This window comes from Martes martes (assembly GCF_963455335.1).
Source record: "Martes martes genome assembly, chromosome: 6".
Taxonomy (NCBI): domain Eukaryota; kingdom Metazoa; phylum Chordata; class Mammalia; order Carnivora; family Mustelidae; genus Martes; species Martes martes.
In genome coordinates this window covers 57998467-58016103 of record NC_137893.1, presented here as the reverse complement: position 1 = coordinate 58016103, position 17637 = coordinate 57998467, and the positions used below count along the sequence as shown (strand labels likewise).

The following is a 17637-nucleotide window of genomic DNA, read 5'->3' as shown; positions in this document are numbered from 1 at the left end:
TGGGTTAGTGGTTTGATAGTACGTTTTAGGCATGTGTGCATTTAGCAGAGCACCCTAGTGATTTTCCAGCTGGTTTTTACCTTTCCCCGGATGAAACTCTGCCTTCTGTTGTTAGGGTGATGGCTCTCTTGTTTCTTCCTTAAAGTTATTTTTGTTCATTAGACAGCTTCCCCGCGAAGAGCTGGGGACCGGGTAGAGTGGTTAGTAGTGGCGGCTGGGTCCTGTCCTCGGAGCTTGTCCCCAGGCCTATGCATGAGCTCCAGGAGGCTGTTCCCAAGTGACCAGCACGACATGTGGCACACGATAACTTAAGAACTGTTTCTTCGGTGGATTCAAATGTGAAGAGAGTAGATTTGCTTCCAATAAAAGAGGAGGAAGAGGGTCCATTTGCTTTTAAAATGGAAGGGACGCAGGGGTAACTGAGTGGATGACTGGACTGAAGGTCAGAAATGAGTCCAAGGGGGGACCCGGAGTCCAAAGCCGGACTGAGGCTGCGGGAGGAAAGATGTCGCTTCCCAAGTAAGATCCCAGGGCGAGAGGTTGAGAGAAGAAGAGAAAGTCTGAAAAGCTTACTTTAAAAGCATACCTTCCAAATATGACAATTACACGTGTGCGTTCCAGAAACATGGAAAGGGGAGAGAAGTAAAAAGCAAGATGAGCACTTTTAAACATTTTGCTGTATTTCTTCCTAATTATTATTATTTTCTATCCACACCGGAAGGCAGTACATCATAGTAATGGATACAAAGAGCCTTTAGAGTCTTAAAGTTGGAATCGTAGCTCCACTTTTTACTGTATGTTTTTGTACTTAACCTCTGTGAGCTTCAATTTTCCCATCTGTAATATGGGAATAGTTTTTGGCCCATCCGGCTGATTAGATTTAAGTATATAAAAAGTGTGTATATAAAACAGTGCCTAGCATTCTGTGTATGTTGTGGAAAAATGAGTACCTGTTTTTAGTAATGTAGTCAATAACATAATTTTTCTTCTACAGTATTGTTTTCTGCTTTTAAACTTTGCATACCATGAACACTTCCCTATGTAATTAATACTTAGTGAAATTACTTTTATGCAAGTCTAGTAACATGTATCATCATTCATACTGAGTTTTCAATTTTAGATTTTTATTAGTATTTTATGGATATTTTTGTAAATTAATCATCTACCTCATTTCTGATCTTGTTCTTTAGGTAGATTCTAGAGAATGGAATTACTTGTTTAAAAAAGTGGGCATTTTTAGGATCCTTGATATATTTTGCCTCCGTCAATGCGTATTTTTTCTCCTCTCCCCGTCTAGTCTCTGGAATCTGTTTTGAGGCATCCAGCGGATAATCGCACCCAGATTCGAGAACTTGGCCAGACTCTAATCGATGGAGGGATTCTTGATGATATAATCAGTGAGAAACTAGAGGCTTTTAATAGTCGATATGAAGACCTGAGTCACCTGGTAAGAATTGGGGAACACAGGTGTTGATAGGTGTCATGGTATAGAGCTGACTGCAAGAACGTTTACCAGCGGGAAGAGTTGGTAACCAATATGAATAGGGGTATTGAGGACATTGAAATACTAGGTAGGGAAGAGTAGACCTAACACTTAGAGGACAAGTAGAACTTTGATGATAAAAAAGTCTGTCTTTAAGAGTATTCCTACTTACCACCTATTTAATTTCCTTTAAGGATATTGCCGCTGCATATAAGACTAGGAACCCATATTATCCTAGTGAATATTGGGGCCAACTGAATTTAACCTAAGTTGCTGTAGTAAAATGTCATAATCTCTGGATACCTATTCAGAATGCATCGCAATATGCGTGTTCATATTAAGTAGAGAAAGGCTGTTATCCTTCCTAGGAGGGTTGGATGGATATTACATGTTTTTAAACACAGTAAATAATTATGATTGCTGGTTAGGTTGTGAATAGTGTCAGGTTTACCCCAAAAGCGCATCAGATAGTGGTTCAACACGTATGCAATTCTGTAGAACTTGAGACTTTGGGAACAAAAAGAGATATATATGTTCATTCTACTGATAGACATTCTTGTTATATTTTGTATTGTTATTGATAAGCTTATTGCCGGTTCCTGTAAATGTCCTAAATGTGTAATAGATGACATTTTGATCGTCTCTGTTTAGTATGTTATGTAGGAAAACTTTACTTTTTTCTTCTTTTTATTGAGGCATAATTGAAATATAACATTATATTACTTTTAGGTATAGGTGCCTGGGTGGCTCAGTTGGTCAAACAGGTACCTTCAGCTCAGGTCATGATCCGTGGGGTCCTGGGATCGAGCCCCAGGTCGGGCGTCTTGTTCGTCGGGGAGCCTGCTTCTCCCTTTCCCTCTGCTGCTCCCCCCCTGCTTGTGCTCTCTCTCTCTCTCTTTTTCTCTCTCTCACTATCTCTGTCTCAGTGTCAAATATATAAATAAAATCTTAAAAAAATTATATTACTTTCAGGTATATGATGTAATGATTTGATATGTGTATACAATGTGAAACAATCACAATAGGCTTAAGCTAACATCTCTCACCATATATAGTCACAATTTTTTTTCTAGCGATGAGGACTTCTAAGATCTATTCACTTCATACTATCACTCCGTTCTTATCTCTAAGAGCTTGTTTTTTTGTTGTCTGTTTTAGATTCTATGTATAAGTGAGAGCATATGCTATTTGCTTTCCTCTGACTCATTTCCCTTAGCATAATGCCCTCAAGGGCATTTTAGTATTTTGTCACTTTATGTAGAAAGAAGTAAAAATTAGTAATTCACTGTCAGATAAATAAGATACTAGAAGAATCTTTTCACTGTTATCTTTTCTAGTCTGTTTCTCTCTTGGTGACCAGAACATAAGGGTTCTCTTATATTCAGGTCTTTATATTGGTGCTGAGCAACTAATGATTCAGTTTTTCCCCTGTGTAGGCAGAGAGCAAGCAGATTGCTTTGGAAAAGCAACTCCAGGTCCTACGGGAAACTGACCACATGCTTCAGGTCTTGCAGGAGAGCCTGGGGGAGCTGGACAAGCAGCTGACGACGTACTTGACGGATAGGGTAGATGCCTTCCAAGTTCCCCAGGAAGCTCAGGTACCGCTGTGGAGTGGAGGACCCTTGAGTCGTAAAAAGAGCATCTGTCACCTCTTCCTCCCCCACAAGACAGCCAGCTCCTCTTGCCATTCCAAACTGAATCAGTGAGGAAGATTGACCTTACTTATGGGGCCGCATATGGGTTTTGGAGTTCTTTTGGTCTCTCTGTGAGACCCTGGCAGGTGATCCCTATTTTAAAATTATAGTTGTGAAGTTGTGAAAATTCCCTTTTTATAAATAAGTGGTGAACACTAGAAATGACAAATGCAAAACTCTTAGTTTGTGAGTCCCACATGGGAGTCCTGCAACACAGGTGGCCTGTATTATTATTAAAGTTATTAAAGCTTGTGCAATGGTCAACATATTCTTATGTATTGTGTGACTTTCTAGAACTTTAATAAAAAATGATGTTCTCCCCTTTCTGAACTCTTTGTTGCAGAAAATCCAAGCAGAGATCTCAGCCCATGAGCTGACTCTGGAGGAGTTGAGAAGAAACACACGCTCCCAGCCTCCAACTTCCCCAGAAGGCAGGAATGCCAGAGGAGGAAATCAGATGGATGTGTTACAGGTGAAGAGGGAGAGCGGCTCCCTTTCACTCTTTGATGTGCTGGGTGTAAAAAAAAAAGAAAAAGTGAGGAAGAGCTGATGACTTCAATGACTTTGGTCTTCTTTATGATGTCAGCAGTGGGATGGGAATGATGCATTGTCTCCTGGAAAGAGAGACAGAAACAAATTGTTACATGGGTGGAAAATACTGAATCTGATTGTATAGTTGAATTGCGAAGAGAGAGCAAGCTGGATTTAGAACTTATCTTTATATAGATTTTTCCATTAATGCAGAGCCTCTGTCCGTTCTGGTGTGGCTGGTGCACTGGGCAGGCTGAGGGCATGGGATGTGGCACCACCTGGTCCTTGAATGGTGGATGTGGGATTGACCTTGAGCTTGCCATGAAGGGCATTTTGAGTTTTAGGTTCCTGAACTATATTTTTCAAACAGGTTAAAAATTCTGTGAAGTTTTACTTCTAGTGAGGCCAATTCGGCTTTTTCTTATGTCTTAGACTGATACTCTGTCAAGTAATTCATGACAATGCTCTGTGCAGGGCACTCAGGTGGTTGGGAAACCTGTGTTCCTTGAAGGAATGTTTTTATGGCTGCCTTGTCTTGCAGCTCTTCAGCAGTGTATGTTGTACTCATATCCTCTGCTGAGAGAGATCATCATTCTCATGCAAATTGCTTATTTTGTTCATTTCGGGAAACAGAGGAAACTTCGAGAGGTGTCCACAAAGTTCCAGCTTTTCCAGAAGCCTGCTAACTTCGAGCAGCGCATGCTTGATTGCAAGCGTGTGTTGGATTGTGTGAAAGCAGAACTTCATGTTCTGGATGTGAAGGACGTGGATCCTGATGTCATACAGAGCCATCTGGACAAGTGTATGGTGAGGCCACTGGGGGGATAATGTGTGCAGTAGGTTTTCCAGCAGCTAACATAGCTTCATCTAGTGCCTCTATACATGGCTTATTTAATAATTACCAGTCTGTAGTGAGCTAAGAAGAGAGCTCGATGGTGGAAAAACAGGTTAAAAGTATCAAAGTGTGGTCCTGTCCTTCAAGGAAGTTAGAAGAGGTAAGAGAGACAGGTGGGAGAGAGTAAAATCAATTACTACACGTAACAAGATAAGGAAGCTGGAATAGACATGCATATAACATGATTTAAAAAACAAGGGAAACATCTTAATCACAGCATGAAGTTTGGGAAGATTTTGACAGAATGTGACTAATAAGCTAAGTTTTAAAGGATAAATTTGAGTCAGCTAGGAGAGCCATACTGAGAATAGATGTCAGGAATATTACAGTGTAAAAGAAAATCATTCTTAAGGAAAGTAAAACTTTGAATTTCAACTTAAAAAGTTTAAGCCTAAAATATGAAAGAGGAAATTATACTTAGAATGATGTCAGGAATATTATGGCATTAAAAAAACCCCATTCTCTAGGAAAGTAAAAATTTAAATTCGAGTTTAAAACTAAGATGTGAAAAAAGAAATTATTTATAAGGCCTTATTACTATTTTGGTCTTGAACATTATAATTCAGTTGAGTAGAAATTTAAAAATAATATGGCTAAGTATACACGATCCTGGAATTAGTCTTCTCCTTGAGAAGACTCACAGAGAACTTAAGATGACACTTAAGACAAAAGTCAGGGCAGAGTTCTTTGTGCTTTTCAAAATTGGAGTCTCCTTATTTGTTGGACACTGAAGTTTTGTGTACTCAAAAGCTAGAATGGGGGCGCCTGGGTGGCTCAGTGGGTTAGGCCTCTGCCTTCGGCTCGGATCATGATCTCAGGGTCCTGGGATTGAGTCCCGCATCGGGCTCTCTGCTAGGCAGGGAGCCTGCTTCCTCCTCTCTCTCTCTGCCTGCCTCTCTGCCTACTTGTGTTCTCTCTCTGTCAAATAAATAAATAAATAAAATATATTAAAAAAAAAAAAGCTAGAATGGGTGGAAGAATGAACAAACTGTAAATTTTTGGGTGTGTGAGTATGTGTGTTTATGTGAGTGTGTATGTTTGCATTTGTGGGCATATGTGTGTATGTGTGTGAGTGTAGATGTAAGTAGTTATTGATTTAATGAGACATAGAGACCAGTAGAACACTGTCCTTGACCTTGTGTAACTTAGTCCAGTGGTCTGTTGTTATGTGACAATGCCACAGGAGAAGTTTCAGGTCAAGGTCATGATGGATGGAAATAAGAGAACTTACCCAGATAAAAGCTTTTTAGTTTCAAGGTAGCTAGGATGAGGACAGCTCTGAATTTGACCTACATAACTCCAATTTCTTATAGTTACATATATCTTGATATATTGAGTATATATCTTTTCGTCATGTAAGTAATAATGCTCATTGTGGTAGACTTGGTACTTCACAGAATTCTAAAGAAAAAAAAAGTGGATGTTAATACTTCCAAATTTCAACAGTCAGAAATATAGCCAATGCTGGCTTTTTTTCTAGTAATAGCATGTATGGTTTTTAAAAATGTAATTTAAAAAATGATAGACATTCAGTTTTTAGTCATAATATTTTTCCATTTTATGTAGGAAAAATGTTTTTATTACTAAGTACTTCCATAAACCTTGAAAATACATGTTTGAGGGTTTTTTTAAACAAGTATAATCTCTATTAGTTTATTTTCTTATCTGATTTTAAAAAGATAATACAACCTTGATTTCACTTCACTTATCCTTTGAACCAAATTGGAGGAAGATAAAGCCCTTTGATCTCCATAGTTACTTTGTAGATGTCAGTCTGTATAAGCCGCATTCTGAAATGATTCCAATTAGCAACTTTTCACCACAGTGTGTAAAATGTGCCTTGCTTTCTTTTAAAGAAACTCTATAAAACATTGAGTGAAGTCAAGCTGGAAGTGGAGACTGTAATCAAAACAGGAAGGCACATTGTCCAGAAGCAACAAACAGACAATCCCAAGGGGATGGATGAACAGCTGACTTCTCTGAAGATTCTCTACAATGACCTGGGTGCCCAGGTAAGGACAAGCCCACCGCTCCCCTGCGTCTCTCTCATTTATTCATTTTAAAATCTTGCTCCTAGAAGAATGCGTGTTTGAATTTTAGGGCACTAATAATAGTGCTTTGAATTATTCCAGTATTTTTTATTATATTTCTTTACAGCTATATATTACTATCACAATGATGAATTGTAGAGAAATTTACTTTTAATATTTAATCCAGACTCATTTTTGTATTTTCAATGGCTGGTCACTTTTCAGAAGTTATTCTAAGGAAACTCTCCCAGTGATAGCCCCTGTAAAAATTCAAGTTACTGGTCCCGGGATTTCTAAATTGAGTAGTCTACTGAGAAATATTAAAACACTGGGACTCTAGTAAATGGTAAGTGACAGGAAGTTCACATTAATCTAGCAGGATCTGAAATCCTTTTAAGAAACATCTATAATTTGGGCATCTGAGTGAATCTGCAAAAGGACTTTTGGCCATGTATTATGAATGACTCTATTCAGAAGGTTGACTGTCTTCTCTTATGAGAACTCTGCCCTAAAACCAGGAAAACAAAGCAAAGCAAAACTACAACAGAAGTGTTTAAAGTGATATCTTCTTGGCAATATTGGAAAGCTGTGTTAGATAATATTTTAGATCCTTCTTGGGTTTTTAAATATTACCTAAGTTGGTGCACAGACCCAGAGAAAACTAGCTGGAATATTGTTATCATTTTTGGATCAATAAGAATGAGCGGTGCGTACATTTCCTAGACAATTTTGACCTCCTCACTAAAGCAAGAGAAGATTGCTAATCTGATACATTTTATATCATTTTGATACATTGCACATCTGGAACACACAGTGTAGAGCTTCTTGGTATTATTATATAGCTGAAGTTATTTCTCAAATACTACTGTATTTATTCATCAACTGGGCATTTTTTGGGTGGGAATGGTGTTGCCATTTTAATGTCAATTCTCCAATTGTGTCTATGGTTTTAGTGTTAAGTCATTTTCTCATTCAGCACAATTGAGATGGTACTGTTTAACAGGAAGCATATAGGCAGTAGAGATACAGTGGCACACAAAAACATAAATTATCTCTTTGTCTAATAGAATTTAGGGTTATGAGAGAAGAAAACATTAATCAGGTAGTCTTACAAAGTAACATCACATTAGCAGTCTGAAGTGTTAGGAAGGAATGTATGTGGTGCTTTAAGAGTATATGTCAAGGAGGATTTGGCCCAGACTGGGGTTACATTTCCTTCAGGAAATGGTGTGTAAACTGAGATCTGAGGGATGCGTAGGAATAGCCTGGGTGAAAGCAGTGGAGCAGCCTTTAAGGTTGCTGGGAGAGCATGTGGAAAGGCCCTGTGGCAAGAGGCAGCATGGTGCATTTGTGTGACTAATGCAGAGAGAGCAAGTGTGGGGAACATGGTATTGGAGAAGGGAATGAGACCAGAGCATACTAGTGTCTGGGTTTGTGATAAGGGTTTTAATCTTAAGAGCTTTAAGAAGTTATTGCAGATTTTAGCAGGGAGATAATAAGCTCATGCATTGGCTTTTTCAAAGATCACTCACTGCAGTTTGGGGGATGCATCGGAAAAAGGCAGCAGTGGATGTGGAGAGAGCAGTTAGGAAGTCATTGTGTTCTTAGTGAGAAATGGTGGTGGCATGAATGAGGGTGGAGCGGTGGAGATGGCATGAGCAGATGATCTCAGACACATTTAAGAAGTGAAGTGAATAAGAGTTGTTGATGGATCAGGATGTAGGAGATGTAGGAGACGATCGATGACCCCTGGGTTTCTGGCTTGGTTACATGGAAGATCATGGTGCTATGATTGGGCGGGGAGCACTGGAAGGAAAGGCGGAAACATGGAAAAGTCCTAAGTACGGATTGGGCATGTTCACATGTTAAGTGCCTTTGTGAGAGTGACTTGAATATGTCGGGTACTCACAAAGTTATTCAAGTTTGGAGACTATATCTGGGCTGAAGCTAGGAATTTTATGAGTCATCTGCATAGAGACAGTAATTAAAGTTTTCAGTGATGATGAGATTGTCTAGGGAGAAGATATAATGAGAAAAGAAAAACTTATATAGGCCACAAAATAAAAAATAAATGAGTGGGACTACATCAAACTAAAGAGCTCCTGCACGGCCAAACAAATCATCAACAAAATGGAAGGACAACCAGCAGAATGGGGAAAAAATATTTGTAAATCATATATATGATAATGAGCTAATATCAAAAATATATAAAGAATCCATACAACTCCATAGCAAAAAAAAAAACCAAATAATCCAATTAAAAATGGGCAGAGGACCTGAATAGACATTGTACCAAGGAAGATATACAAATGATCAACAGGTACATGAGAAGGTACTCAAGCATGACTGATCACTGGGGAAATGCAAATCAAAACCACAGTGAGATACTACCTCACACCTGTTCAAGAGATAATGCTGGCGAGGATGTGAGGAACAGGATGTGCACTGTTGGTAGGATTGTAAATTGGTGCAACCTCGGCACCAAAGAGTGCAGAGGTTCCTCAAAAAATTAAAAGTAGAACTATTGTATGATCCAGTAATTCTACTTCTGGGTAGGTATCTGACAGAAACAAAAATATTAGATCAAAGAGGGACGCCTGGGTGGCTCAGTCAGTTAAGCGGCTGCCTTCGGCTCAGGTCATGATCCCAGTGTCCTGGGATCAAGTCCCGCATCAGGCTCCTTGCTCCACGGGGAGCCTGCTTCTCCCTCTGCTTCTGCCTGCCACTCTGCCTGCCTACCTGCCTATGCTCTCTCTCTCTCACTCTAACAAATAAATAAAATAAAATCTTAAAGAAAAATGTTACGTTGAAGAGATATCTGCACCCTCATGTTCGTAGTAGCTCTGTTTAGAGTTGCCAAGGCATGGAAGCAACCCGAGTGTCCACTGATGGAAGAATGGATATGAAGGTGTGTGTATATGTACTATATATGGTATATCTCATTTAGCACAATGAGGGCATTGTACTAAGTGAGATAAGTCAGAGAAAGACAAATAATGTATGACTCACATTTCTGTGAAATCTCTAAAAGAACAACAACCAAACACATAAAAAGAGATCAGATTTGTGGCTACCAGAGGTGGGGGACTGGTGGGTCTAGGAATTGGATGAAGGTGATAAAAAATAACAAACTCGCAGTCACAAGGTACGTAAGCCCTAGGGATGTAATGTACAATGTGCTGCCTACAGCTAACACCACTGTATATGTACATAGAGAAGTGGTGAGGAGGGTAAATCGCATGAGTTCCCTTCACCATTTTTTTTTTAATGTATCTGTATGAAATGATGGATGTTTGAAAAACCACTTTTTAAACCATTTTTTTGGTATCTGTAGAAAATGATGGATTTTAAAAGTATTGTGGTAATCATTTTGTAATCTATGTGAATAAAGTCATTGTGCTGTATACCTTAAACTTATACAGTGCTATATCTCAATAAAACTGGAAAAAATAAGAATAATTTTTAAGTAAAAAAAAAAAAAAGGCCTGAATGAAGTCTTGAGGAATTAGATCATTTAGTAAGAAATTTGAAGAAGATGTGTCTGCAGAAGAAACTTAGGTATAGCTGTACCACATTTTATTTATCTGTTCATTAGTGGACATTTAAGTGGTTTCCACATCTTGACTATCGTGTGTAATGCTGCCATAAGCATAGGCATGCAGATATCTTTTCTAAACACTGATTTCATTTCCTTTGGATATATACACCAAAGTAGGATTATTGGATCATATGGTAGTTTTATTTTTAATGTTTTTTTTGAAAGATTTTATTTATTTATTTGACAGAGAGAGATCGCAAGTAGGCAGAGAGGCAGGCAGAGAGAGAGGAGGAAGAAGGCTCCCTGCCAAGCAGAGAGCCCGATGCGGGACTCAATCCCAGGACCCTGAGATCATGACCTGAGCTGAAGGCTGAGGCTTAACCCACCGAGCCACCCAGGCAACCTATTTTTAATGTTTTAAGGGGCCACCATACTGTTTTCCATAATTGTGTACTTGAAATGGGCTAAGAGGATAGATGTGTTTTCACTACCAAAAAAAAAAAAAAGATAATTATGGGAGATGATGGATGCATTAAGTTGTGGTAATCATCTCACTCTGTATAAGTACATAAAATGATTACATTGTACACCTTAAAAAACCACATGGAAGAAACAAAATATATGTAAATGAAACAACAGTTAGTAGCAAGAAGTGTTAACACACCAGGAGAGTGCTGGGGCTGGGAAGCCAATGGAAAAAGGTATTTTGAGATGGGTGTAGGCACTGTTTTTGAATTACTGAACATTAAAAATGATGTCCACTTAAAGATGTCCATCTACATCTGTTGCCCTTGAAGTCATTATTGAGATCAGCAAAGACAATTTCTGTGGAGTGATGGGGCAGAAGACAGGATGGGAGAAGGTAAGAAATGTGGGGAAGGTAAGAAAATGCTTTAGAGGGTTGGTAAGGGTGAGATAGGAGAGAGGAAGGTCTTAGGGGAGATGCAGACAAAGAAGGCAGTTTTTTTTAAAAAATAGGAGACTTGAGTTTACATATGTTTTAGATTTTATTTATTTACTTGAAAGAGAGAGAGAGAGAGAGCATGAACAGGGGACAGGGGCTGAGGGAGAGGGAGAAGCAGATTCCCTGCTGAGCAGGGATACCCCCCCTCCTGCCCCCTGTGGGGCTCCATCCCAGGACCTGGAGATCATGACTTGAGCCAAAGGCAGATGCTTAACTGATGGAGCCACCCAGGTACCCCAAGACTTGAGTATATTTCATAGCTGATGTGGATCATCCTGTGAAGAGGGAATGGTTGAATATCTAAGAGGGAGAAAGGATAAATGGTTAGGTAAAATCTCTCCAAGTTGATACTGCCTAATTTAGAATGGACTACATCTCAAAATGTATTGGTTAGACTGAGAAGAGTGAATTGTAAGTTGAGCTGTAAATTATTTTCTTCCGGGTATATACAAATCTTTGGTAGCATTAAGTTTTATGATGCTTGTGTAACTGCCTGGGCATGCCAAAATCAGATGAGGTCCTCTGAATGCCTAATATCTTTTAATATAATTCATGTATTTGTCTCCTGAAGTCTGCATTGAGGGGCTATTAATTTAAAGTCATGAATTCTAATTAAACTCTATAGAGAAAAATAGTACTTTTAAGAAGGAGTTTAATAATAATCAATCCTTGAGGTATGAAAGAGTAAAATTGAACCTAGGGGGCCAGAAAAAAGAAATGTAATTCCACATTACTTATTAAGAAAATTCAGTTTTTCTATCATCTAAGAAAAATCTTATCCCATACATGACTTATCACTCTGCTACTTAGGTAATGTGAATTATCTCTACATATGTGCACATAAAAGGAAGAACACATTTTTATTTATGTATTGTTTTGTGATACCCTTAAAAATGCTATCTCAGCTTTAGGTAATGAATGATAATTTTGAGAGTACCATCACGTAACATAAAGGGTCAGACCAGGCTCAATTCAGTGGCCATGTTCCCCTGATCATAGCCTTAGCCCCTGTAAGTGCCACTGCCCTGACCTGCAAAGTAGGAAGGCTAGCTTCTCACAGGGGCTGCGGGTCTTACTGCATAGCATGGGTAAGATTCTTCAGCATGATATGGGAGTTATGTTAAGAGCCTGATCAATGTTTGTTCAGTTCATTTTGCTTTCTGTCAGCTACAAAACCAAAATGATACTAAAGGTTTATGCTGCATAGGCATTTATTTATTTTAAGTTAAGTAGTTAATGGCAAGACACAATTATGAAAATCATACTCTTTCCTCCTCAGATTTCTAGAATATAGTGTATATGTGTATGTGTTTTATTTTTTTCATTTTTATTTTTTTAAAAGATTTTATTTATTTATTTGACAGAGATCACAAGTAGGCAGAGAGGCAGGCAGAGAGGGAGGGGGAAACAGGCTCCCTGTTGAGCAGAGAGCCCAATTCGGGGCTTGATCCCAGGACCCTGGGATCATGACCCGAGCCGAAGGCAGAGGCTTTAATCCACTGAGCCACCCAGGTGCCCCGTATGTGTTTTTTAAACAGAATTCTTTCTTGAGAGGATTGTAAGGCATCTTCCATTCAAAAGATAAACGATGCCATTTACTGATTCCTTAACTTTGTTACAAGGACTGCGCCAAGCCCTCTGTGTATGTATCTTTCTCATTTGATACATAAATACCAACCTTTTGAGGGGTATGCCTTTACCAAGGTCACTTAGAAAGTAACCCAGGGTTGTCCGATACTTAACCTCTGTAGTGTATTGTCCCCTTGTAGATATACAAGAATGGAGTGATTGCAGGTGAGAGAGAGAAAGGTTATGTATGTCTTGGGGGTTAAGTGTGAATAGTTTGGATCTTTAGTTGTTATTTGAATTTATTCTTTTCATGTTCTTTTCCCTCTTCCTTTCCCTTTCTCTCTCCCTCCCTCCCTCTCTCTTTCCCTTCCCTCCCTTTCACCCTCCTTCCCTCCTTCTCACCCTCTCTCTCCCTCCCTCCCTCTCTCTTTCTGCTTTTTAGGTGACAGAGGGAAAACAGGACCTGGAAAGAGCATCACAGTTGGCCCGGAAAATGAAGAAAGAGACTGCTTCTCTCTCTGAATGGCTTTCTGTTACTGAAGCTGAATTGGTACAGAAATCCACGTCCGGAGGCTTGAGTGGGGACTTGGATATAGAAATCTCCTGGGCTAAAGTAAGTTGTAACTCGGGTTACCTGCCAATATTATGCCAGGATCTCCTGTGGCATTTTGTTCAGGATGTCCTTTATCTCCATTTCATGTTAAATACAGCATTTTCTTTTTTTCCATTGTTTTTTCCACTTCTCTGTCTTAAGAAAAAAGAAAAGACTATTTTAAAAGACAACAATTTGGGGCACCTGGGTGGCTCAGTGGGTTAAAGCCTCTGCCTCTGGCTCAGGTCATGATCCCAGGGTCCTGGGATCGAGTCCCGCATAGGGCTCTCTGCTCAGCGGGAAGCCTGCTTCCCTTCCTCTCTCTCTGCCTGCCTCTCTGCCTACTTGTGATCTCTGTCTGTCAAATAAATAAATAAAACCTTTAAAAGAAATAAAAGACAACAATTTTAAGAAGATATTTTTATCTTGATTCCAAAACCATTAAACTCACATGGATCATTGTGCCTGTGTGATATGTAAAACATTCTAATCACTACCTTCACAGTTGGTGATAGTTTTTGAGTATTGGTTTTTCACAAAGTATTGGGACGAGTATTAATTCTTCTGTAATAACTTTTATACCCATAACTAATCTTTATATTGCAAGTGAACTGGTGTCAAGAGCATAGGAACGGAATTAAAAAAAAAAAATCAATAAAAGATCCAAGAGTTTTCCGTAACTCTGTAGTTATTTTGACATCGGAGATTAGAGAGTAGATTTGCCGATTCTCTCTTTTGAGGTGAACAAAGGATTGATGGAATGCAAAGTCATTTTTTTTTTTTTTTTGTAGCAAAGGCATTCTTTCCTAAATGTACTTCCTAAGAAAGAAGCACGTATACTACAGATAAGTGCTGAATACAAATGACCAGTACTGTGATGGAAATTTATATAAAGCCACAAATATCAGTGTTGACATCTACAGGTGTTTGCTTATAGGAAGTGGAGAGCAGGTGCTGTGAGGTCATGTATGATGCAGCCGTTTAATTGGAACACTTTGTAGGGATAACAGTTGAATGAGAGTCAAGATATAAGGCATTACAACAACTCATGAAAAGTTTAATTATGTCATGGACTGTGTGATGTGACAAGAAGATGGAAAAAGGGATGCAGGAAGGAAAGGGGGAACATTGGAATTTGCTGATAAAAGCAAAGCAAAGACATCAAACTTTCTTTTTGTTTAAGTTTTTCAAGGAAATAATGTCTTCTTTTACAATATGTTTTGAAAGCCATTATTTTCTTATTAATAACTTCAGTCATGTAAGCTAATTGAATGACATTTGTACAGTGTAATGAAAAAAGACGGAAGCAAAAATCATTTCTACTCAAAGAATACACTGTTTTTGTTTGTTTTTTATAGGCACATATAAACATGGACAGAAACATTTAAAAATAATTATATTGTGTCTAATGTTTCTTAACCTTGTCTTAAAAACTTTTATCTTTAATATTTTTCTTTACCTATAGAGGTTTTGTACCACACATTGGAGAAGCGTAGTATTTTATTGGTTTTTTAAAATTAAGCCATTCCTCTATTCATATCCATTTAAATTATTACCAGTTTCCACTATTGTAAAAAATGCTGTGATGAATGTACTTGAAGCTAAATCAAAGCATATATTCATGATTATTTCTTGAGGATAAATTCTTAGACTTAAAAATATTGGTCAAGGGATATATCCACTTAAAATTCTTATACACATTATAAAATTGCCCTTTGGAAATATTATACCCATCAGCTGTGAGTGAGAATTCCTACTTGCTCAAAGGTAGGCAAATATCATGTTTTGGTTATTTAATTGCAACATTTTCCAAAGTTTAGAGGCCATTTGTAGCTCTTTTTACAAAACTGCCTTTTTGGGGCACTTGGATGGCTGTCTGTTAAGGATCTGACTCTTGATCTCCACCCAGGTCTTGATCTCAGGGTTGTGAGTTCAAACTCACGTTGGGCTCCACACTGGGCCTACTTAAGGAAAAACTACCTTTTTGTAGTTTGACCATTCTGGTCTTTTAATTTAGAGCTCTTTACCTACCCCAATAATAAATGCTTAGTGTGTTGGGGGTTGTTTCATTTTTCTTTTTCTTTTTTGTTTTGTTTTTTTGTTTCCTTGCCTCTGTAAAAAAGTTTCCTTTCTGTTCTGTATTTTTTAAAACCACCGTATTGTATATTTTTTAAAGAATAAAATTCATCTTTTTCTTCATTGTTTCTGTCTTTAGTGCTTCTTAGAAAGTCCAACTCCAAGGTTATATAATTCTTTACTTATATTTTCTTCTAGCTCTTTTGTAGTTTCATCTTTTACCTTTAATGTTTTAATCCTTCTGGACCAAATAGTTAACCATTTATCTCAGCACTATTTATTAATTATTTTTTCCTTTCTGATTTGACATGCCAAATTCATATATTCTTTTTACCTGTTGCTTTTCTCTGTTTTCCACTTCACTTATCTGACCCTCTGAATTGTTCTTCAACTGTTTAACTATATGGCTTCATAATATATTTCAACATGTAGTTAACAGATTCCATCTTTATGTTTCTGTTATGTGTGTGTGCGTGTTGTTCTTCAACTGTTTAACTATATGGCTTCATAATATATTTCAACATGTAGTTAACAGATTCCATCTTTATGTTTCTGTTATGTGTGTGTGTGTACTTAAAATATGCTAGTCTGAAATTATTTAAAAAATTCTGTTAGAAATTTTAGTTTGAATTTCCATAAATTTATAAATTTGTTTTGAGGAGAATCAATATCTTTGTTATAATAAGTCTTCTTAGTAAATGGTATATTTCCTTTTTCTCCCCAATTTTTTTATATTACTACATAATACTTTGGTTTTTTCCTTCAAAAACATTATGTTTGTATGCAAAGTTGTTTATTCCTACATATTTATTTTTATAGGTATATAAAAAGTATGCTTTTTCTCTTTTATACTAATTATAGCTTATATATAGGTGATAAGATTTTCACATATTTAATTTTTAATCATCTATTTGTGTACTCACATCAGTTCCATTCAATTAGTCGATTCTGGTTATTTTTTAAGGTAAAAACTTAAAACAATGTAAGATTATCTTTTCTGGTACTATTAATTTTAAAATTCCCATTTAATCTTATTTCAGGTTTGAAATAATGAAGATAGTAAATACAAATCACGAATTCACAGCACATTCTCTTCATTAGAATAAATCAAATGAAACATCAGTATGAAACTAATCACCCACTTTTTCAGTGTTGTTTTCAGATTTAAAAGACATTCATATTTCACATTTTAATGTATTTGCACTTAAAAATTATGTAAAATTTTTTCAATGTAAAAATTTAAATAACATTTCCATTCCTGAACTTTAATAGCATTTTTATTCAGTAGCTTAAATATTATTTTCAATATAGTCATTTTCTTTACAATACAGTCTATTAGTGTAGATAGTTGTATGCACTGTTTACATTTAATTACTTGTAGTTAATTGTTTCATATGGTTCTTTTTAAAAATATTTTACTTATTTGAGAGAAAGAGAGAGCGCATGCACGCGCACGTGTACACGCACCCAGAAGCAGTGAGGAGGGGTAGAGGGAGAAGGAAAGCAGACTCCCTACTGAGCAGGGAGTCCAACACGGAACTCAATCACAGGGTCCTGGGATCATGACTTGAGCCGAAGGCAGATGTTTAATGGACTGAGCCTCCCAAGTGCCCCTATTTTATATAATTTTTTAAAAAGATTTTATTTATTCATTTGAGAGAGAAAGAGAGAGAGCACAAGCAGAGGGAGAGGCAGAGGGAGAGGGAGAAGCAGGCTCCCCACTGAGCTGGGAGCCCGATGTGGGGCTCGATCCCAGGACCAGAGATGGTGACCTGAGCTGAAGGCAGATGCTTAACCATCTAAGCCACCCAGGCACCCCTGTTTTATATAGTTCTTAAAGACTGTTCTAGTCAATCAGTACATTCCCTGTGAAGGTAGATAGAAAGTCTTTACTCAGAGAGCTTAGCTGTTTTTTTTTTTTTTTTTAAACTCCCTTCTGGAAAAGAACATTTAGAAGAAACATTTTAGTGCCTTTATAAATATACCAGTATTTGATATGGCCAAGTGAATGTTTAAACCTTGACTCATCTGGGAATTTGTAATTTTTATGCCTTCCAAAATGTAATTTAATGATGTGAGATTAAATATAAATGAGCTCTTTGAAATGATTTGTTTAAATGTTGGCTAAAAAAGGTACAATAGCAGTGGGGTAGATATGCTCATGTTACTTTTTGATTTTAGAACTTTGTAGTTTTAATTTTGGAATCCAGCATTTTTGCTGTATTTCTCTGAGTACACGTCTTGCCTGGTCAAACCTTATGAATG

General features: G+C 37.5%; 1 protein-coding gene across 2 annotated transcripts in view; it reads left to right on the top strand.

The window, feature by feature from the left end:
- UTRN (utrophin) overlaps positions 1 to 17637 on the top strand; it is a 498673-nt gene that overhangs the window by 182857 nt on the left and 298179 nt on the right. For both annotated transcript variants that reach the window (XM_080807218.1, XM_080807219.1), the window contains 6 exons: positions 1298 to 1447; positions 2920 to 3081; positions 3521 to 3649; positions 4342 to 4515; positions 6460 to 6615; positions 13147 to 13317. In XM_080807218.1, the coding sequence (XP_080663344.1) occupies positions 1298 to 1447; positions 2920 to 3081; positions 3521 to 3649; positions 4342 to 4515; positions 6460 to 6615; positions 13147 to 13317 (942 nt within the window). The remainder of the gene's footprint in view (positions 1 to 1297; positions 1448 to 2919; positions 3082 to 3520; positions 3650 to 4341; positions 4516 to 6459; positions 6616 to 13146; positions 13318 to 17637) is intronic.